Source organism: Capricornis sumatraensis, chromosome 11, assembly GCF_032405125.1.
Source record: "Capricornis sumatraensis isolate serow.1 chromosome 11, serow.2, whole genome shotgun sequence".
Classification (NCBI taxonomy): domain Eukaryota; kingdom Metazoa; phylum Chordata; class Mammalia; order Artiodactyla; family Bovidae; genus Capricornis; species Capricornis sumatraensis.
Genome location: NC_091079.1, coordinates 92,252,745 through 92,276,748, shown reverse-complemented (window position 1 = coordinate 92,276,748; position 24,004 = coordinate 92,252,745). Strand labels below are relative to the sequence as shown.

At 38.3% G+C, this 24,004-nt stretch overlaps 1 protein-coding gene across 1 annotated transcript in view; it reads right to left on the bottom strand.

Moving 5' to 3' along the window:
- The window catches only part of PIP4P2 (phosphatidylinositol-4,5-bisphosphate 4-phosphatase 2), a 75,934-nt gene that overhangs the window by 5,286 nt on the left and 46,644 nt on the right, over window positions 1-24,004 (bottom strand). Inside the window, exon 5 of the mRNA XM_068983765.1 lies at window positions 14,245-14,297. Within this exon, the coding sequence (XP_068839866.1) occupies window positions 14,245-14,297 (53 nt within the window). The remainder of the gene's footprint in view (window positions 1-14,244; window positions 14,298-24,004) is intronic.

The window sequence follows — 24,004 nt, the reverse complement described above, 5'->3', positions numbered from 1 at the left end:
TTCATAAAATATATCTCTCAACTGAAATTCTAAATTCAATGGTTTTCAGTTCTCTCTACTTCTAATCAAAGAAAAAAAAATTCAGAATAGTAAAAGTATAGCAAAGGTCAAAAAGCCAAACTAGTACTTTCTCTTTTCCTAAACAAACATACATTAACCCATATCATATATCACATATTGTGTTAGTGGATGGTATTGTTGTTGTTCAGTTGCCCTGTTGTGTCTGACTCTTTGGGACCCCATGGACTGCAACACATCAGGCTTCTCCGTCCCTCACCATCTCCCGAAGTTTGCCCAAGTTCATGTCCATTGCATCAGTGATGCCATCCAGATATCTCACCTTCTGATGCCCTCTTCTCCTTCTGCCTTCAATCTGTCCCAACATCAGGGACTTTTCCAATGAGCTGACTGTTTGCATCAGGTGACTGAAATACTGGAGTTTCAGCTTCAGCATCAGTCCTTCCAATGAATATTCAGGGTTGATTTCTTTTAAAATTGACTTGTTTGATCTCCTTGCTGTCCAAGGGACTCTCAAGAGTCTTCTCCAGCACCACAGTTGGAACGCATCAGTTCTTTGGCTCTCTGCCTTCTTTATGGTCCAGCTCTCACAACCACACAAGGCCACTGGGAAGACTATAGCCTTGATTATACGGACCTTTGTCAGCAGAGTAATGTCTCTGCTTTTCAGCACACTGTCTAGGTTTGTCATAGCCTTCCTGCCAAGAAGCAATCGTCTTCTGATTTCATGACTGCCGTCACCATCTGCAGTGATTTTAGAGCCCAACTGGAGGAAATCTGTTATTATTTCCACCTTTCCCCCTTCTATTTGCCATGAAGTAATGCAGCTGGATGCCATGATCTTCATTTTTTTAATATCTAGTTTTAATCTGGCTCTTTCACTCTCCTCCTTCACCCTCATCAAGAGGCTCTTTAGTTCCTCTTTGCTTTCTGCCATTAGAGTGGTATCATCCTCATATCTGAGGTTGGTGATGTTCCTCCCACCTATCTTGATTCCAGCTTGTAACTCATCCAGCTTGGCATTTCTCATTTTGTCCTCAGTGAACAGGTTAAATAGGGTGACAGCAGACGGCCCTGCATATATATATATATATATATATATATATATATATATATATAAAATTATCTGATTTGTCTGTGTACAGCCAGTGTCAACTTTATACCTACCATGTGGTAAATTACTCATAGAATGTCTATTGAATAAATGAAATATAGAAATACATCACTTACTAGGCATAATTTAGGAGTGTGCTATTCCAAAAAGGTTACTTTTGCATAACAGAAAAGTAGCTTCCTTTAAGTCCCAAATCTTTTTTAAAATTGGTGAATATTGTTGCAAATATGTATCATAAAAATTCCTCAATACTTGAACCAAAACAGAAACATCTGGATGATCTGGGAGTGGGGGGTGGTTATCATTAATTGCAGTAGTATACAGCCTATCACCTGGAGTTAATAGGGAATCTGTGACTCACTCTCTGTATGTTACATTTAACTTTGACTACTTTTAATAACCATGTGTGCATTTGGTGATTTCTCCTGTGTTATATATCACAGCTGGCCATCATTTCTCATTTACCTAAGTATCTGCCTCTGGCGGTCTAATCTACAATGGAAGCGAAAGTGAAAGTGGCTCAGTTGTGTCTGACTCTTTGTGACCCCATGGGCTATACAGTCCATAGAATTCTCCCGGCCAGAATACTGGAGTGGGTAGACTTCCCCTTCTCCAGGGGATCTTCCCAACCCAGGGATCAAACCCGGATCGCCCGCGTTGCAGGCAGATTCTTTACCAGCTGAGCCACAAGGGAAGCCCAATCTACCATGGATTAGAAGGCAACTGAATTTACTAGAATAAGTCAAAAGTTTCTAAGTGTATACTGTAGCAGCTTTTCTATGAGGCAAAGGAACACACTTTTGCATTTAAAGTGTGTTTAGAAACACACTTTAGTTTTCTAATACTTAGAAAACCCACACTCATTTTTCATCACAGGAAACAAATAATTTACCAGTACTTTACAACCCAAATGCCATCTTATCACAAGGAAAGGCAATGACCAAAAACACCTATTGCATGGATAATAAAATCTCTTATACATTTAATACAAATGTGGTATCTGTATGTAACACATAATATTGTTTTGCAAGTGTTAAAACTTTTTACACATACATGTGTTAAACTGTTTGCTTCTGTGACTTGTTTTTTCCTCCTTGATACACTACATGACTTTCCCATATTCACATGCAGAAATTTACTTCATTCATTTTCACAACTATCTTCCATTATACACACACACACACACACACACACACACACACATACACGGAGCTTGCTCATTCTTCTTGCTGAAGGATGGTCAGGGACTTAAAAAATTTTTTTCCTTTTGCTATTATAACAAGACTGTTTCAAATACACTCTAAATGTTTCCTTAGGTAAATATGCAGGAATTTATCAAACATATACCTAGGAATAGAATTGCTGGGTTGTACTGTAGACATATCTTTACTTTTCACAAATGCCAAATTTATATCTCCACTGACACTATATGAGAACTTCCACTGTGCTACCTATATCCTCATTAACACTGCAACACTTGGTATGTTCTCAGGTTTGAGAATTTCATGAGTGTGAATGGTATTTCATTGTGGATTTATTATGTATTAATATATAACTAATTTGTAGTGAGGTTGGACATCTTCTCATATGCAGGTTGACTACTGATTTTTTCTATTAATTGCTTGTTCATACCTATTGTCTCTTTGTCTTGGGCTGTATTTAGATAATTCATAGATGATACTTATACAGTCTGCATACTATTCCATGCAGCTATATATACCACACATATCTTTTTTTAAAGGATTTTTTAATATGGACTATTTTTAAAGTTTTTATTGAATCTGTTACAACAGTGCTTCTGTTTCATGTTTTGTTTTTTTGGCCATGAAGCATGTGAGGTCTCAGCTCCCTGACCTGTGATTGAACCCACAGCCCCTGCACTGGAAGGTGAAGTCTTAGCCACTGGACTGCCAGGGAAGTCCCTATACATATCTTCTTATAGTCTGTTTTTACAAATTAATCTTTAATAACATATTCTGATATGAGTATTTACTAGTGATACCAATGTAATACAAAGTACTTCTAATACAGTCAAAACTACCAATCTTTTCCTTTAATGTTTGTACTTTTTTAGGAAATTCTTTTCTACCTCTGTCATAAACATATTTTTCTACCTTGTCTTCTAAAAGTATTACAATTTTGCTTTTTGCATCGCCAGCTACAAATTGGCACTTGCCAGCTACCTCTACAAGGATTAAATCATGAGCTGCTGCAGCTTACTGACCTTCAACCCTCCCTGAAAGGAGTTCAGGGTGGAGTTCAGGAATGAGACACTTTGTTCTCTGAGAAAATCTGGCAGACCAGGTCTTCAGATAGATCTCTTCAGGAGAAGATTTTATGAGCCCAATTCTTGCAGCTCCTCATTTCTAGAAAAGCACTAATGTCAACTCCTCTTATGTCTACTAGGGGTAGTAAGAGTCACTAGTAGCGACTAATGACTTCATAAGGCCAGTAGCAATCTTCTGCAAAAATTGGTGCTTGATTGCAATGTACTCCCCCTTCACCAAAACCACACATATACTGACCTTCCTCCCTACCTCTCTGGAGCAGTATCTATCCCTGATAAAACTTGACTCCCAACTCTCACACTGTGCCTTGTTTTTCAGTTGGCAGCATTTATGTTGATTGTCAAGAACATAGTTCTTATAATTATTCATTTTTATTTTACATATATCAAAGTTAGATTACTTGTTGCACACAAGTTTGGAATTTATATTTCCAATGAAGTGACCATAATGATAATAATACCCTAAAGCATATGATATAATTAAGGTATATGCTAAAATGCTATAACAGAGAAATCTAGAAAACAGTAGCTTTATTTCTCTTGCACATAAGAATTCAAAGGTAAATGTACACCAAGGGCTAGTAAACAGTTCTGTTCCGTGACTGCCACTCACTCAATATGGTAACAAACATCCTGCTGCAGGTGCCTTCTCCAAGCAACTGGAAGAAGGGAGTAAAAAGCAGGACAAGCAGGTTTTGTCTTTAAACAGAGTTCCAGGAAGATGTAGTCATCACTTTAGTTCATATTCCATGGTCCTCAACACAAACACATGGTCACAACCATCTGAAAGAGAGGTTAGGAAGTGGAGTCTCTAGCTGAGCAGCCATTAAGACTGACAGTTCCACTGTAAGGAAGAAAAGAACAGCAGTCTCTGCTATTTGACCTAGTATTACTATTGCTCTTTTACTGTTGGTTAGTGTTTGCCTGGTATATCTTTCCTTTTGGTTAGTGTTTCACAGTTTCACTTTTTACTTTTATTCCATGTTCTCATATTTTATGCATTTTAAATCTAGTCTGATAATTTCTCACAAGTTTAATAAGTTTATATATATTCTGACAACTAATATACATTGATTATTTCTTCTTATTTTAGTTTTCTACTCTCTGTTTTCTTTGCCCTCCATCCCCTTTTCTAGATTTCTTTTGGATTGACTCTGATGCTCTTTGGAGAAAGCAATGGCACCCCACTCCAGTACTCTTGCCTGGAAAATGCCATGGACAGAGGAGCCTGGTGGGCTGCAGTCCATGGGGTTGCGAAGAGTTGGACACCACTGAGCGACTTCACTTTCACTTCACTTTCATGTGTTGGAGAAGGGAATGGCACCCCACTCCGGTGTTCTTTCCTGGAGAATCCCAGGGACAGGAGAGCCTGGTGGGCTGCTGTCTGCGGGGTTGCACAGAGTCGGACACGACTGAAACGACTTAGCAGCAGCAGCGGCTGACGCTTTTATTTCATTTGCTACCTACTATTTTGAATTTTAACGATGTATCAGTTTACTTCAGTTCAGTCGCTCAGTCATGTCCGACTCTTTGTGACCCCATGAATCACAGCACGACAAGCCTCCCTGTCCATCACCAACTCCCGGAGTTTACTCAAACTCATGTCCATCTAGTCAGTGATGCCATCCAGCCATCTCATCCTCTGTTGTCCTCTTCTCCTCCTGCCCCCAGTCCCTCCCAGCATCAGGGTCTTCTCAAATGAGTCAGCTCTTCACATGAGGTGGCCAACGTACTGGAGTTTCAGCTTTAGCATCAGTCCTTCCAATGAACACCCAGGACTGATCTTTAGGATGAACTGGTTGAACCTCCTTACAGTCCAAGGAACTCTCAAGAGTCTTCTCCAACAACACAGTTCAAAAGCATCAATTCTTTGGCGCTCAGCTTTCTTCACAGTCCAACTCTCATATCCATACATAACCACTGGAAAAACCATAGCCTTGACTAGACAGATCTTTGTTGGCAAAGTAATATCTCTGCTTTTGAATATGCTATCTAGGTTGATCATAACTTTTCTTCCAAAGAGTGAATGTCTTTTAATTTCATGGCTGCAGTCACCATCTGCAGTGATTTTGGAGCCCCCCAAAATAAAGTCTGACACTGTTTCCACTGTTTCCCCATCTATTTCCCATGAAGTGATGGGACCGGATGCCATGATCTTAGTTTTCTGAATGTTGAGCTTTAAGCCAACCTATTCACTCTCCTCTTTCACTTTCATCAAGAGGCTTTTTAGTTCCTCTTCACTTTCTGCCATAAGAGTGGTGTCATCTGCATATCTGAGGTTATTGATATTCTCCTGGCAATCTTGATTCCAGCTTATGTTTCTTCCAGTCCAGCGTTTCTCATGATGTACTCTGTATGTAAGTTCAATAAGCAGGGTGACAATATACAGCCTTGATGTACTCCTTTTCCTATTTGGAACCAGTCTGTTGTTCCATGTCCAGTTCTAACTGTTGCTTCCTGACCTGCATACAGGTTTCTCAAGAGGCAGGTCAGGTGGTCTGGTATTCCCATCTCTCTCAGAATTTTCCACAGTTTATTGTGATCCACACAGTCAAAGGCTTTGGCATAGTCAATAAAGCAGAAGTAGATGTTTTTCTGGAACTCTCTTGCTTTTCGATGATCTAGCAGATGTTGGCAATTTGATCTCTGGTTCCTCTGCCTTTTCTAAAACCAGCTTGAACATCTGGAAGTTGACGGTTCACGTATTGCTGCAGCCTGGCTTGGAGAATTTTGAGCATTACTTTACTAGCGTGTGAGATGAGTGCAACTGTGTGGTAGTTTGAGCATTCTTTGGCATTGCCTTTCTTTGGGATTGGAATGAAAACTGACTTTTTCCAGTCCTGTGGCCACTGCTGAGTTTTCCAAATTTGCTGGCATAATGATGTATATTTCTATTTAATTAGCAGTGGAACTTAAATTTTAATATGCACACCATTTGAAAACTAAAATCATTTGAAAAATCTATCTTTCCAACAAATGCAAGGATCTTAGAAAGCTTTAACTCCAAATACTCCATTCCCATGTTATGTGTTTTTGTTCTTCAATATGTCAGTTCAATTTTATTTTTGTTTCTCCAAATTTGTTAGCATTAATAGTATTTGTTATTGTTTTCTTATAATTTTATTATTTATCTATTTTTAAGAAATAATTTAAATTTATTGAATTAATAAATTAAATCTATTAAAATATTAAATTAATAAATTAAATTTATTAAATAAAAATGAAGATTTGTATTACTTATGTATTTTGGCTGTGCTGGGTGTTTGTTGCTGTGTGGGTTTTTTCTCCAGTTGTGGCAAGCAGGGGCCACTCTCCAGCTGCAGGGTGCTGGCTTCTCACTGCGGGGGCCTGGCCTGTTAAGAGAGCAGGGCTCCAGGCCATGTAGGCTTCAGTCCTTACAGCACATGGGCTTAGTTGCTCCACGGCAGGTGGGATTCTCCCTGACCAGGGATCGAACCCACGTCTCCTGCAACTGACAGGTGGATTCTCTCCCACTGAGCCACCAGGGAAGCCCCTGTTATCGTTTTTTTAATTTATTCATTTTGGCTGCCCTAGGTCTCCGCTGCTGCGCACAGGCTGTCTCTAGTCGCAGTGAGCCGGATCTACGCTCTGGCTGCGCTGTGCAAACTTCTCACTGCCTGGCTTCCCCTGTGCTGGAGGACAGTCTCTCGGGCGTGTGGGCTTCAGCATAAGCCGGGAGTGCGCTCAATAGCTGGGCTCACGGCCTCCAGAGCACAGGCTCAGTACCGTTAGCGCTGGGACTTATTTGCCTCCCGGCATGTGGAGAAGGAAACGTCAACCCACTCCAGTATCCTTGCCTGGAAAATCCCATGGACAGAGGAGTCTGGCAAGCTACAGACCATAGGGTCGCAAAGAGTCGACACGACTAAGCGACTTCACTCACTCACTCACGTGGGATCTTCGTTCCCAGATCAGGGATCAAACCTGTATCCTCTCCACTGGCAGGTGGATTCTTAACCCCTGGACCTCCCGGGAAGTCCCATTGTTATTGTGTTTGCTATTTTACAGTCAGTGCTTCTGACGAATGTTTAGCATTTCTTGGCTCATACTTTCTTTACTCTTGCAGTGCAGAAATGTCTTCAAGGATATTTTCCCTGAGTTCATCTCTCATCAGTCTCTTTAGTGGGAGTATCAGAATGGCAACCACTCTGTTTTGGTTTTTACTGCTGGTGGGGATCTGCCTGCAATGTGGGAGACCCGGGTTCGATCCCTGGGTTGGGAAGATTGTTCTGACTGGTTAGTTAGTTCTGCATTTGCCAATATCTTTTTTAAAACTTCATTAGCCTGTGATGGTTTAGATAGGTCTACAACAACAGTTTGACAGTTGATTTCTCTTAGAACTTTGAAGTATTTTTAAACTTTTTGGCTTCCCTTGTTGCTATTGAGAGGCTTGCTGCCAGAACTGCTATCTTTTTCACACTAAAAATCTGCCTTTTCTGTCTCTGCTTTTAATACCCTCTATTTATCTTAGCTGTCTGAAATTTCACTATAACTCATTTATTTATTCTGCTTGGGGTTCATTGTGCTCTTTGAATCTATGGGATCATATCTATCATATCTCTGAAAATCCTTAGGGATTATCTCTTCAAAATACCTCTATCCCATTCCCTACTTTTTCCTCCTAAATTAGAAATATATCAGATGCTCTTACATATGTTCCTTTTAATTTTATTTTTATATTTCTCTCTGATGGATTCTAGGTAATTTACTTAATTCTGTCTTCCAATCCACAGCTTCATCTGTCGAATTAATCTGATCTGCTGGTTAGCTTGTTCTACTGTATTTTCACTTCTGTAACTTTTAATTTCTACAAGTTTCGTTGTGTTTTTAAAAGGCTGCCTGCTTATCGTTTGGGTTAATTAATTTTTTTTGTTTTAGACAAATGTCGACTCAAAAGCCGTTATAAGAAACAATACAGAGAGATCTCATTTGTTTTCTAACCAGTTTCCCCAATGGCAACATTTATACGATATTATAACCAATGTATTGACAGTAATACAATCCACTGATATTCATAATTCCTATTTTATTTATATTCATTTGTGTGTCAGTACTGAAATCAGATTGATTATGTTATATTCTTTGCAGCCAAAGATGGAGACATTCTATAGAGTCAGCCAAAACAAGACCAGGAGCTGACTGTGGCTCAGATCATGAACTCCTTATTGCAAAATTCAGACAAAGTGAAGAAAGTAGGGAAAACCACTAGGCCATTCAAGTATAACCTAAATCAAATCCCTTATGATTATACAGTGGAAGTGACAAACACATTCAAGGGATTAGCTCTGACAGACAGAGTGCCTGATGAACTATGGACAGAGGTTCATAACATGGTATAGGAGGCTGTGATCAAAACCACACCAAGAAAAAGAAATGCAACAGGCAAAATGGCTGTCTGAGGAGGCCTTACAAATAACTGAGAGAAGAAGAGAAGTGAAACGCACAGGAGAAAAGGAAAGATAGGCCCATCTGAATGCTGAGTTCCAAAGAACAAGGAGAGATAAGAAAGCCTTCTTAAGGGAGCAATGCAAAGAAACAAAAAAACAACAGAATGGGAAAGACTGTGGACTTCTTCAAGAAAATTAGAGATACCAAGGGAACACTTCATGCAAAGAAGGGCACAATAAAAGACAGAAACAGTGGACGTAACAGAAACAGAAGAGATTAAGAAGACTACATAGAAGAACTGTACAAAAAAGGTCTTAATGACCCAGATAACCATGATGGTGTGATCACTCAGCCAAAGCCAGACATCCTGGAATGTGAAGTCAAGTAGGCCTTCAAAAGCATCACCATGAACAAAGCTAGTGGAGGAGATGAAATACCAGTGGAGCTATTTCAAATCCTAAAACATGATGCTGTGAAAGTGCTGCACTCAATATGTCAGCTAGTTTGGTCATTATAATCACATTTGGAGTTTTCAAAAAAGTAGCAATACCTGGGCATTTGCATTTTTCAGGAAATTCCAAGATAATTCTAGTGTACTTCTGGATTTTAAAGAGTGATTATAGGTTTTTATATTAAATGATAGTTAGTGATGTATAATTCTATTATTTTCTGTGATATACAATTGTTAAGTATAATTAGATGCATATATACAGTGATATATAATTCCATTATTTAATTCAACATATTAAAATGAATAATAGTTACATAATCACTATAGTGAAAGATATTTATCCATTTTCACAATCAATAGCCAAACAAAAAATAAAAGATAATTACAGTTGCAAGCCATAATGGAAACATGATTAACCCAGTAGCACTCAAACATGTACATTACCACATGCAAAACAGGTGGCCAGTGCAAGTTCGGTGCATGAAGCAGGGCACCCAAAACTGGTGCTCTGGGACAACCCAAAGGGGTGGGGTGGGGAGGGAGCTGCAAGCAGAGTTCCAGGTCGGGGGATGCGTGTATACCCGAGGCTGATTCAAAAACACCACAGTGTTGCCAAGTAATTGTCCTCCAATTAAAATAAATAAATTTTAAAATATTTATATACAATGTGGGGGGTTAAGTAGAGTGATGTGGTAAGCGGAAGGGCATAAATGCACATGTCTTCATCTACCAGCCAGTCTAGGTCTTTTGGTTAGTGCATGCGTGCTGTCGCTTCAGTCACGTCCGACTCTTTGTGACCCTATGGACTGTAGCCCGCCAGGCTCCTCTGTCTATGGAGATTCTCCAGGCAAGAATACTGGAGTGGGTTGCCATGCTCTCCTCCAGGGGATGCTCCCAGCCCAGGGATTGAACCGGTGACTTCTATGGCTCCTGCACTGCAGGCAGATTCTTTTCCACTGAGCCACTGGGGAAGCCCTTGATTAGTGCATGTAATCCATTTACATTTAAGTTAATTATCAGTATGTATGATTCTATTACAATTTTAATTGTTTTGGGTTTATTTTTATAGGTATTTCCCTTCTCTTGTGTTTCCTGCCTTGAAACACTGCTTTAGCACTTGTAAAGCTGGTTCAGTGGTGCTGAATTCTCTTAACTTTTGCTTGTCTGGAAAGCTTTTGACTTCTCTGTCAAATCTGAACTACAGTCTTGCTGGGTAGAGTATTCTGGGTTGTAGCTTCTTCCCTTTCTTCACTTAAGTATATTGCATCACCAGTCACCTTTAATATCCCTCTTTTCTGGAAGCTTCCTTTCATATTTCGTTTCCCTCCAGTCTGGATTAGGACCTCTTCAGAGCAGAACATGCTAAGTATAACCTTCCAAAGCACTTTATCGTACAATTTTGTTGTAATTGTTCTCTTCCACATATCCATAAGACAAAGTTCCTTGAAGGCAAGATTGTATCTTTATTTTGAGCAGTTGGTACCCAGCACAGAACTGTTGAATTAGTGAATAATTATAAAAGCAAGCACTAACCAGAAAAGTAAAATGATAATTTATGAGAATTTATTGTTGTCGTTTAGTTGCTAAGTCGTCTCTGAGCCCTTTGCAATCCTGCAGACTGTAGCCTGCCAGGCTCCTTCATCCCTGGGATTTCCCAGGCAAGAATACTGGAATGAGTTGCCATTTCCTTCTCCAGGGGATATTTCTGATCAGGGATCGAACCCATGTCTCCTGCACTAGCAGGCAGATTCTTTACCACTGAGGCATCAGAGAAGCCCCAACTTATGAGAATAAGAGGTTTTAAATTGCTTTTGTTTAAAATGGTAGAAAGAGATCCACACAAAAGTACCTCAGTGATGTGGAAGGAATGATATTTATTGATAATTATCATGGATTAAGTCATCATGTCACTAATCGTAAATCCATTAAAACATTTTCATGGAAAAATGGTCCAGGTTGACATTTCAGAATGCTAGGACTACAACTCCTGTCCAGCATTAGCCACAAGTTGCCTAATCGAAAGAGAAACCTCACCATTAGCTGTTACAGCCTCGGTGATTGTGGGAATAAGAAACAGTGACATTAAAAAATGTTTCTTGGTCTCTGGAGCCCTGGGGGAAGGTACTCCCCCAACTTGTTTTGTGAGATATAAAAATAATGCTAGTTCCATAACAATGATTTAGTAATTTCTATAACAAAAAAATAATTTTAAGATATTTGCTATTTGAGATTAAAAAATAAAAATCTCAGAATCTTACTTCAATAGACGACTCATCATTTTGTTAAGAAAAATATTCAAAGAGAAAAGAAATCTAGATATGACCCGTGAGTGTTCATGTGATAACATGATCTTTCCTCAAATAAGTAATGAATGTCCTAAGTCCTCTCGTGTTCAGCATGTGATTCCAATTCTATACACATTCCTCTAAGAATGACATTTAAGCTGATTTATTTCAAGTGAATTTCTAGGCAAATTGTTCCTTAAGAAAGAGATACGAATTCTTCTTACACTAGAACACAGCCTTGTGGTAGAATATCTAAACATTCAATACTTCTTTCTTATTAGTAAAATATTGCCATTGTTCTAAAATAAACCAACCAAGCAAGTCACTTGAGCAAAATCATTGTCCTTTCTAACAGCTCCTCATTTATAAAATGAGGATAATAATTCCTGCTACCCAGGACTTGTAAAGATTACAAATAGTATATGTGCATACAAAGGCATGATCACTGTGCTTAGCACACAATCTGCTAATCATGAGAAGTCTCTGTTTTTTATTTTCTAAAAGATTTTTTAAAATCTAACTTAATCCTTCTGGTGAGGATGTAATTTAATTGTCTTCATTTTTGGGAAAATATAGGTAACATACAGAAATATGGATTATTCACACACATATTCACACACATGTGTGTTTGGTATGTCCCTGAAGTATCCATTTTCTGTGCACTTATCTGAGGTTATCCACTTTGCTTCACCATGTGCAGACTTGTCTTAGATTCAGCTAAGTTAAACATTCAGATGATTAATTTCACAAATAAAAAAGGAAATATCTGTTCCTTTGAAGCTAGAAATATGCTGTAAAGTTATTCTCATAGGATTATATTTAGCTGGAATCATAGCAATCAATCATAGCACAAATAAAAGGAGATATCTTGTTACATATGTTCTACTTCTCAGACATTTTTAAATTCTTTCCTCCTATAAACCATTCTTAGAATTGCTTTACTCTCAAAATAGATACAGTATTTACTTACTTCATTCAAAGGATCACAAAAATTTAACTATGAGTTCATATTTTTCATTTTAAATATTGAATTACCAAAACATTCCAGTTTAATTTCCTTTGCTTACTTTCCACACATGTAAGTGGAAAACAGTAATTTTTGAATTGAAATTTTATTATCAAAATAGATGTTATGCAGAAAACAGTTAATATAGCTGTCCAGCTGTTCTCCTGGGAACTTAGATTTCAAAATAGTTCTAACTATTCCCTTACTGATGAGTGGTTTGCTATGCCTAAACTGCTTGTACAAAGTAAACTATGGTTTATGTCGAATGCCTGCTTTCCTTCTGGGAGTATGGAATTGTGGTATGTGCTATGCAACAGGTGCCTATGTGACCAGCTCAAATTATACCATGGACATTGAGTCTCCAATAAGCTTCTCTTGTCAAAAACATTTCACACGCATGTATGCTTAGGCATGCCTGACTCTAAAAGACCTCACAGACTGTATGCAGCCCACCAGGCTCTTCTGTCCATGGAATTTTCCAGGCAAGAATACTGGAGTGGGTTACCATTTCCTCCTCAGGGGATCTTCCCGACCCAGGGATACAACCCACATCTCCTGCATTGCAGGCAGATTCTTTACTGCCGAGCCAAGGGGGAAGCCCCCCACAACGTTTCACATGTTTTGTAACAGTTTACTGATGGAGGAATAAATCCTGTGTGACTCCACTGGGAGAGGACTCTTGAAAGCTTGCTCCTGGTTGCCTCCAGACTGCTCCAGGTGCCTTTTTTCTTTTGCTGATTTTACTTTGCATGTGTTCACCATAAAGCTGTGAGCACAACTGTATACTATTCCTACCGCTGCTGCTAAGTCACTTCAGTCGTGTCCGACTCTGTGCGACCCCATAGACGGCAGCCCACCAGGCTCCTCCGTCCCTGGGATTCTCCAGGCAAGAACACTGGAGTGGGTTGCCATTTCCTTCTCCAGTGCATGAAAGTAAAAAGTGAAAGGGAAGTCGCTCAGTCGTGTCCGACTCTTAGCGACCCCATGGACTGCAGCCCACCAGGCTCCTCCGTCCATGGGGTTTTCCAGGCAAGAGTACTGGAGTGGGGTGCCATTGCCTTCTCCGAATTCCTACTAGTTCTCCTAAAATGTCAAAAACCCTTAGGGTGACTTGGGGACTCTCAACACAGATGGCATAAAATGTCTTTAATCAAAATATCTATTTTTTTTCCCATTTTTATATTGCTTTTTGTTATTTTTTCCTAGGTACACCATTTAGGAACACAGAGAAATTGAACAGTTAAGAGAGAGAAATAATTATAAAAATGTTGCCATTCAATGACCTAATTATTAACCCCCTGAAACCTGGCTTTCTCCTAGATTACAGCCCACTTTTAAAAATATAAATTTTAGATTATTTAAAACAAATTATAGCCACTTAGAACATTTGAAAATCCTCACTAGGTTACAGTTAGTTTTTGTAATGTCCACCTTCTTAGAAATTGCTTTACCTTTAGAGAATAGGTTAAGTCCAATCATTTTAATTGAAAAATGGAATATATGAATCAGTTCAAAGATGTCTTTTTTTTTTAGTTTTGAAAATCATAAACATGTTAACCATGCATACATTCTGAACTATATCTTAAAATCGAAATTTACTTCAGTGAAAATTCTGAACTGTTTAAATTGTTCTCAAATATTTCCCAGTAGTATTGCCAGTGGTACAGAACTTACATTTTTTTGCAGTGTGGGCATTTTGCCAGAGTGTTGAACCTCAATTCCATCCACTGTAAAATAAATGAGAAGAGAGGTTGAAAAGAAAAACAACTGAAAACTATCCAATCTGATAAGCTGTTTCTTTTAGTTCAAATGTTCTCAGGGATCACGCCAGAAGCCATCAACCTTTTCATGTTTATATGAGCTTCCCCCCTCCAACTCATCTCCCCCTCCCTTAAAATAAAGGTTACACTTCCCCTCTGAAACAGTTCCCAAGGTTTTCCCGATTTTCTGATGCAATCTAGGTTTGCTTTACAATGAAAACTGAATGTCATGTCATAATTGGGGTCATTTTACTCAGCTTTATGTCTCAGTCCATTATCAGAAAATAAAAATATATTTCATATATCTCCAAAGTTGTTTCTTCTCTGAATATTAATGACTAGCTTTTAAAAATACATGGATATTAAGACTCAATACCAAAATACAATTATTCTATTTATATAGAAAATGCACAAGGTAAATAAAACAAATTAGATACAAGTAGAACTAATGGCCACCTGATGTGAAGAACTGACTCATTTGAAAAGACCCTGATGCTGGGCAAGAGTGAAGGCAGGAGGAAAAGGGAATGACACAGGATGAGATGGTTGGATGGCATCATCGACTCGATGGACATGAGTTTGAGTAAACCCCGGGAGTTGGTGATGGACAGGGAGGCCTGGCGTGCTGCAGTCCATGGGGTCACAAAGAGTCAGACACGACTGAGCTGAACTGAGAATTAATGCGAGGAAACTGCTTTCTGCTTATAGTTGCTTATTCTATGTAAAAAAAACAAAAAACACACTCCTATGAACAACTTTCTCTCAGTTTTCTTCCCTGTGTTGTTCAGTCATTCATTGCGATCCCATGGACTGCAGCATGCCAGGCTTCCCTGCCCTTCATTATCTCCTGGAGTTTGCTCAGACTCACGTCCACTGAGTCGATGATGCCATCCAACTATCTCATCCTGTATTGCCCTCTTTTCCTCCTGCCTTTAATCTTTCCCAGCATCAGAGTCTTTTCTAAAAAGTCAGTTCTTTGCATCAGGTGGCCAAAGTATTGGAGTTTCAGCTTCAGCATCAGTCCTTCCAATGAATATTCAGGACTGATTTCCTTTAGGATTGATTGGTTGGATCTCCTTGCAGTCCAAATGACTCTTGAAAGTCTACTCCAGCACCACAGTTCAAAAGCATCAATTCTTTGGCACTCAGCCTTCTTTATGGTCCAACTCTCATCCCTGTACATGACTACTGGAAAAATCATAGCTTCAACTTTATTAATATATCTTCCTTGTAATATAGGGATAAAGTGGGCTACCTTCCCCACAGTACTGTTATCCAGATACTTGAAACAGCTTACTGGCATTAAAAGTAGGTTAAAGTGTTTGAAAAGATGTGCAATATAAGTTTAAAATAAGTATTACTAGCACTGACATATATAAACTACCATGTGCAAAATAGATAGCTAGTGGGAAGATATATGTAGCATGGGGAGATAGATGGTAGGATGGCAGTCAAGAGGGAAAGGATACATGTATATATACATATATATATATATATATATATATATATATATATATATATGGCCAAATTGCTGGTGGCTAGGAGGTTAAAGAGTCTGCTGGGAATGCGGGAGACCCAGGTTTGATCCCTGGGTCGGAAAGATCCCCTGGAGAAGGAAATGGCAACCCACACCAGTACTCTTGCCTGGAGAATCCCGTGGAGGGAGGAGCCTGGTGGGCTACAATCCATGGGGTCGCAAAGAGTAGGACACGACTGAGTGACTTCACTTCACTTCACACACATATATATACATATATATATACGTATAATTATGAGTGATTTTTATTGTTGTATGGTAGAAACCAACACAGCATTGCAAAGCAATTATCCTCCAATTAAAAAATAATTAATAAAAAAGTAACTCTTCACCACAAAAATGTATTTCCTCAGCCACTTTGCTTCTTTTAACAAAGAAAAACTTAAATTTGTTATTTTTAAACAAAATTTGCAATGACATTACAAGTTCAACAAGGGTTTCCCTTGTGGCTCATCTGGTAAAAAATCTGTCTGCTTTTACCTCCCATCATTTGCTTTTCTACATATCTTCTTGTAAAGTGTACACTTCCTTTATAGAATTCCTTCAAGTACATTAACAGTTTTATCATCAAAACAACCTTTCTTTCATTAATATTAATTTTTGTTTATGATTCCGGGTCACTCTTTTTTCATCATAACTCTCAAGTTCTAGCTATAGTGGGGCTTCAATAAGTTACGCATATTCAAATGTTTTCCACACAATAGAAGATAATGTTCAGAAAATATCTGATACATGACTTTAAAAAAATTTTTTAATGATTAACTTCTAAAAAGACAAATAAATCTGAGTTTGGACTTCTTTTTATTCATTTTAATTTCAAACTTTCTGAAAGTTATGTAATTTTGAAATAATCTCTCTCAATCACAGTAGGAATACACAGACCTAAGGTAAATAAACTAGAAATGAAACTTTACATGAATGTTCACTCTTTTCACAATGATTATTTTTCAATATTTGAGAAAGCTAAACCAAGGCTACAGTTTTTTCAAGCACCGATAACTGTTTCTTTCACTACTTATATTGTAATGAATTTATTTCAAAGCTTATCATTAATAATAAAAATGCTAAAATTAATGCACTAAATAGAGACATACATAGATTTTTATAGAAATTGGCATAGAACATTAAGAAGTGAAGAATATAGAAATCTTACTAATTACTTTTTATATATTTGTAAATTAGTTATAAGACAGTTGTTGAACTTGTAGTGAAAGTGAAAGTCACTCAGTCATGTCCAACTCTTTGCAATCCCATGGACTATACAGTTCAAGAAATTCTCTAGGCCGGAATACTGCAGTGGGTAGCCTTTCCCTTCTCCAGGTGATTTTCCCAACCCAGGGATCGAACCCAGGTCTCCTGCATTGCAGGCGGATTCTTCACCAGCTGAGCCACAAGGGAAACCCTTGTTGAACTTGTAATGTCATTGCAAATTTTATTTATAAAAAACAAATTTAAGTTTTTCTTTGTTAAAAGAAGCAAAGTGGCTGAGGAAGCAATTATGAAACTCCTTAAAGCTGAAAGCTGAAGCTGAAACTCCAATACTTTGGCCACCTGATCCAAAGAACTGACTCATTTGAAAAGACCCTGATGCTGGGAAAGATTAAAGGTGAGAGGAGAAAGGGACAACAGAGGATAAGATGGTTGGATGGCATCACCAACTCGATGGACATGAGTTTGAGTAAACTCTGGGAATTGGTGATGGATAGGGAGGCCTGGCGTGCTGCAGTCCATGGGGTCACAAAGAGTCAGACATGACTGACCGACTGAACTGAACTAAGAGAGTAACTCAAAATTCAAGTTTGAAGGCTAATACGTTGGCAAAGAAATTCTAGAATTTTTAGATGACCAACCTACAGGAGATTAGTCAGGTTTTATCATTTTAGCACAGATTATGCACAATAAATTTGATTATAACTGACAAACAACCAAGACTGTCATATAATTAGTAACTTATACAGGCAGGAACCTAGCATATCTGGTTTTGTTGTTATCTACAAGAATTATTTTAAATGTGGCCAACTAAGACTAGAAAAACATGTATTATTAGAAATAACTTTGTCATAATCTATTTGAATGAATGCAAATACCTGTCCTTTTGAAAGGATTTACCACTGTTCTCTTATCTAAAATGCAGCCTCTGCACTCTTAAAATTTTACTGCCAAAACCTTGAAGTGTCAACAGAAAAAAAAAAAATCTAATTTTTCCTGTTTTTAATTGGATAAATTTGACAGGTAACCTTGTGTAAATTTAAGGTGTACAGTCTACTACTTTGATATGTTTATACATTGTAACATGGTTGTCACTGTAGTGACCTTTATCCCATTACATAATTATAACTATTACTGTCTATATTCATTATAAACTTGGGGAGATAGTGAAGGACAGGGAAGCCTGGCGGCTGCACTCCACAGGGTCACAGAGTTGGATACAACTGAGAGATTGAACTACAACAATGTTCATTATACTGTGCTTCATTATACTTAGATCTCCATGACTTATTTACTAATTGTTACAAGTTTGTACCATGAGTCTTATCCCCCACCTCCCATGTTCTGACATCTTTTGGTACCCACCATTTTCCTGTTTTTACAGGTTCAATTTTTTTCCACTCTATAATTAAGGGATATCTATCTCTGGCTCACTTACCTTGTTTAGCAAATGTGCTCAAGGTCCTCTGTGTTGTCATAAATGGCAGAATATCCTCATTTCTTGTAGTAGTGTTAGTCACTCAGTAGTATCCCAAGGACTATAGTCCGCCAGGCTCCTCTGTCCATGGGATTCTCCAGGCAAGGATACTGGAGTGGGTTGCCATTCCCTTCTCCAAATCATTTCCTGTGGCTGAATAACATTCCATTGTGTATTTTTGTTTGTGCTCACTCACTCAGTCATGTCTAACTCTTTGTGGCCCCAGGGACTGTAGCCCACCAAGGCTCATTTGTCCATGGAATTTTCCAGGCAAGAATACTGGGGAGGGTTTGCCATTTCCTACTCCAGGGGATCTTCCAGACCCAGGGATCAAACCCACGTCTCTTGCATCTCCTGCACTGGCAGGCAGGTTCTTTACCACTAACACCACGTGGTAAGCCCCACATCCTTTTTAAAAGCAACTTCTCTAAAACTCAATTGTTTTTAGTAGCGGTCTTCCAATACTTGGCTTATTTTTAACCATTCTATAATATATAATAGATAACTTAGTTTCATCAAGGTATATTTTAAGTTGATCTTAGGAGGCATATAAGAAAGTAATACTACTAAAAACTAGTCAGCTGATAGTACCCTACTAGATTTTCTAATGGGTACAACAGACAACTGGGGTCATTTGATCTCTGGGTTGGAGAGATCCCCTGGAGTAGGAAAAGGCAACCCACTCCAGTATTCCGGCCTGGATAACTCCATGGACAGAGGCGCTTGGGAGGCTTCAGTCCATGGGGTCACAAAGAGTCAGGCCAGCTGAGCAACTGAGCACACACATGTCATTACTTTAAAGTGTGTTCACTGTTGTCACTCTGCTAAGCAACCGAACTATAGAACCCTACGAACGAGTGAAGAAAACCGGAACCTGTCTGAAGGGACTATATTGGCCCACCTCCAGGCAAAGTTTGAACTCTCATCTATGATGGGTTGTGTTAGATTTCACTGGGAAATGCCAACCCTACCCAGCACGTGGACCTGCCTTCCATCAGTAACGGAAAACACCTATCCCACACAGACGCAATTAAACTCTTTGCTGGTTAGTTGTCTTAATAAACCTCTTTATGTTCATGGAGAACTAGTCTGTAATGCTTTTATTCTTCTGGAAAATTATTTTCTAAACAAAGTCCCCCAAAACAGTAGTCTGGTGAGATAATCCCCTCAAAACTGTTTTGACATCTTAATATGTTTACACATACTACATAAAACTTCCTCTTGGATCTTAATATTATTTAATTATTTATAAGAAATTAAGTTTAATTAAATTGTAATAATTATTATTTAATGGTTTAACATTATTTAATTATTATTATTTTAACATATTGTATACTAAAAGTGCTAAAGAATATACCTATAAAAATTCTGCTTAATTTTTTTATCCTAGCAATTCCTTACAATCTTGGAACTCTTTACTCACATAATACTTATTATTATCCTGTAAAATGAGCATTCTGATGAGTATGCTTTGGAAAACACAAATTTAGCTTTTCTCAACACTATCCACTGTTCCAGACAGGCTGTTAAATGAATACTGTGAATTGTGTGAATTTCTAGTAAATATAATTTTAGCATTATGGCAGTGATATTATATTACATCATATTATATTATTTGTTATAAATGAAAAATATCATTGAGGACACAGTCCTTTATACTTTCAACCCATGGGAATGATTTTCTCTTAGGTCTCAGTATTTCAGTAAAATTTGCTATGTGAACTTTCCAGAAAACATCACAAATGTCTTGTAATAGATCATGCTTTCCTCTTTTCATTAACTATAGAAGGCACACCACTAAAATTCAGTCAAATTTTAACAACTGCACAGGACTGAATATTGCACATACTTATATTCTTATATATGAGTTCATTATATTTCTGCCCTATTTTTCATCTCCTTGATTTTGCATGTTTTATTTTTCAAAGCTACTGGACTTTGTAACTTGTTTCAGTTGCTTATGGGCCTTGTAAACCAAGGCTGAAGCAAGGTATGGAATAAGTTGATGAATTATCCTATTAGATGAAAGTTTGAAGGATAAAGACTACTACAAAGAATCTAAGGTTACCTGTATTGGCATAATAATAACGATGAGGTGAAGTTCTCACTTGAGAATGGAGAGTTTATTCTTTGTAACCCTCAGCATCTCTCATTAGTCTGAAACTCTCAAAGGTAATAGCCACCCTAAAGGGATGTACTGTGTTCTCTTAATCACAAAAAACTTTGTTTTCAGGGAATTTTGAAATCATCTTTAAATACCATGGGTGTTAATCCAAAACACCCTTTCCTGCCAAAGACATAAAATTTTTAAGTCATAATTACTATGCTAATAAGATTCACGTGCTTGCACTGAATGTTAAGTAAGTTACAAGTTCATTTCTGGCTTACATAAAACTTAGTGACTTTCTTCTGAGGGGAAAATATTTAAACCCCAAATTTTTTATGCATAAATGTATAAAGTAATGTCACATACATCTATCTAACCTCTTAACTTAGATCATTCTCTAGAGTTCATTTCTAGATGATTCCAAAAGTTAAATATAAAGCTTTGTAACAGTTGTCTTTAGTTTTATTTTTGTCTCGTTCCCTTATCTATCCTAGTATCAGTTTGGCTAATTCTCTCTGAAATTCTTTACGCTATTCATAACCACTGTCATCATTTTTCTGAATAATAAAGCCTAAATATCTTATTGCTTCGGACTTGCCCATATGCAATAAATTATATACATAATATCCACAAATACATTTTAATTATAAATCTCTGCTTTAGCTTTCCATTACTCTTAAGATAATGTCACTTCAACTAGCCTAGATGCTTCTATATATACACTAAGAACATTCTGTATTTCCCTGCTGTAGCCTAAATGCTGCTGCTGCTGCTAAGTCACTTCAGTCGTGTCCAACTCTGTGAGACCCCATAGACAGCAGCCCACCAGGCTCCCCCATCCTGGGATTCTCCAGGCAAGAACACTGCAGTGGGTTGCCTTGTCCTTCTCCAATGAATGAAAGTGAGAAGTGAAAGTGAAGTCGCTCAGTCGTGTCCGACTCCTAGTGATCCCATGGACTGCAGCCCACCAGGCTCCTCTGTCCATGGGATTTTCCAGCACATAATTCTTGTTTTAACTGTCTTTCTCCTGCTATTATTGGAAAATTCCATGAGGGCAGGGACTGCACTTTCCTGTTTCCCAAGCATGTAACCCAGTGTCTGGTACACACTCAATATTTATTTTTGAACAACTGAAGTCAGCTCACTTATAATGTAGTTTATAAGGATTATCCATGTCAAGGATTTGGATAATCCAAGGAAGAACTATGGATGGAGGTTTGGGACATTGTACAGAAGGTGGTGATCAAAACCATCCCCAAGAAAAAGAAATGCAAAAAGGCAAAATGGCTGTCTGAGGAGGCCTTATAAGTAGCTGAGAAAAGAAGAGAAGCAAAAGGCAAAGGAGAAAGGGAAAGATAAACCCATCTGAATGCAGAGTTCCAAAGAATAACAAGGAGAGATAAGAAAGCCTTCTTCAGGAATCAGTGCAAAGAAATAGAGGAAAACAATAGAATGGGAAAGACTAGAGATCTCTTCAGGGAAATTAGAGATACCAAGGAAACATTTCATGCAAAGATGGGCACAATAAAGGACAGAAATGGTATGGACCTAACAGAAGCAGAAGATATTAAGAAGAAGTGGCAAGGATACACAGAATAACTGTACAGAAAATATCTTCATGACCCAGATAACCACCATAGTGTGATCACTCACCCAGAGCCAGACATCTTGGAGTATGAAGTCAAGTGGGCCTTAGGAAGCATCACCATGAACAAAGCTAGAGGAGGTGATAGAATTCCAGTTGAGCTATTTCAAATCCTGAAAGATGATGCTGTGAAAGTGCTGCACTCAATATGCCAGCAAATTTGGAAAACTCAGCAGTGGCCACAGGACTGGAAGAGATCAGTTTTCATTCCAAACCCAAAGAAAGGCAATGCAAAGAATGCTCAAACTACCGCACAATTGCACTCACTTCACATGCTAGTAAAGTAATGCTCAAAATTCTCCAAGCCAGGCTTCAACAGTACGTGTACCAAGAATTTACAGATGTTCAAGCTGGATTTAGAAAAGGCAGAGGAACCAGAGATCAAATTGCCAACATCCACTGGATCATAGAAAAAGCAAGAGAATTTCAGAAAAACATCGACTTCTGCTTCATTGACTACATTAAAGTCTTTAACTGTGTGGATCACAACAAACTATGCAAAATTATTAAAGAGATGGGAATACCAGAGCATATTACCTGCCTCCTATGAAACCTGTATGCAGGTCAAGAAGCAATAGTTAGAACTGGACATGGAACAACAGACTGATTTAAAATGCGGAGAGAAATACATTAAGGCTGTATATTGTCACCCTACTTATTTAACTTATATGCAGAGTACATCATGCAAAATGCAGGGCTGGATGAAGCACAAGCTGGAATCAAGATTGCCGGAAGAAATATCGGTAACCTCAGATATGCAGATGACACCACCTTATGGCAGAAAGTGAAGAGGAGCTAAACAGCCTCTTGATGAAGGTGAAAAAGGAGGGTGAAAAAGCTGGCTTAAAACTCAACATTCAAAAAAAGAAGATCATGGCATCCCGTCCTGTTATTTCATGGCAAATAGATTTGGAAACAATGGAAAGAGGACAGACTTTATTTTCTTGGGCTCCAAAATCACTGAGATGGTAAGTGCAGCCATGAAATTAAAAGACACTTGCTCCTTGGAAGAAAGGCTATGAGAAACTTAGATAGCATATTAAAAAGCAGAGACATTACTTTACCAATAAAGGTCTGTATAGTCAAAGCTATGGTTTTTCCAGTAGTCATGTACAGAGGTGAGAGTTGGATCATAAAGAAGGCTGAGTTTCAAAGAATTGATGCTTCTGATCTGTGGTGTTGGAGAAGACTCAAGAGTCACTTGGACTGCAAGGAGATCCAACCAGTAAATCCTAAAGGAAATCAATACTGAATGCTCATTGGAGGAACTGATGCTGAAGCTGAAACTTCAATAATACTTTGGCCACCTAATGTGAAGAACTGACGCCTTTGAAAAGACCCTGACGCTGGGCAAGATTGAAGGCAGGAGGAGAAGGGGACAACAGAGGATGAGATAGTTAGACTGCATCACTGACTCAATGAATGTGAGTTTGAGCAAGCTCAGGGCATTGGTGATGGACAGGGAAGCCTGGCATGCTGCAGTCCATGGGGTTGCAAAGAGTTGGACTGAGAGACTGAACTGAAATGAACTGAGTTTATTCCCTTAACTCCAAGTTTCATATTTAAAAATCAGAAAATTTTGATAAATTATAATAAGAATATTTCTTGAATCTAGAACCATGAATCTAGAGTCAAGCAAGGCCACTGCATGAGGCTGTATGTTCTGTGCTGTACTAAGGAGGTGAGGGTAGGAGGTAGA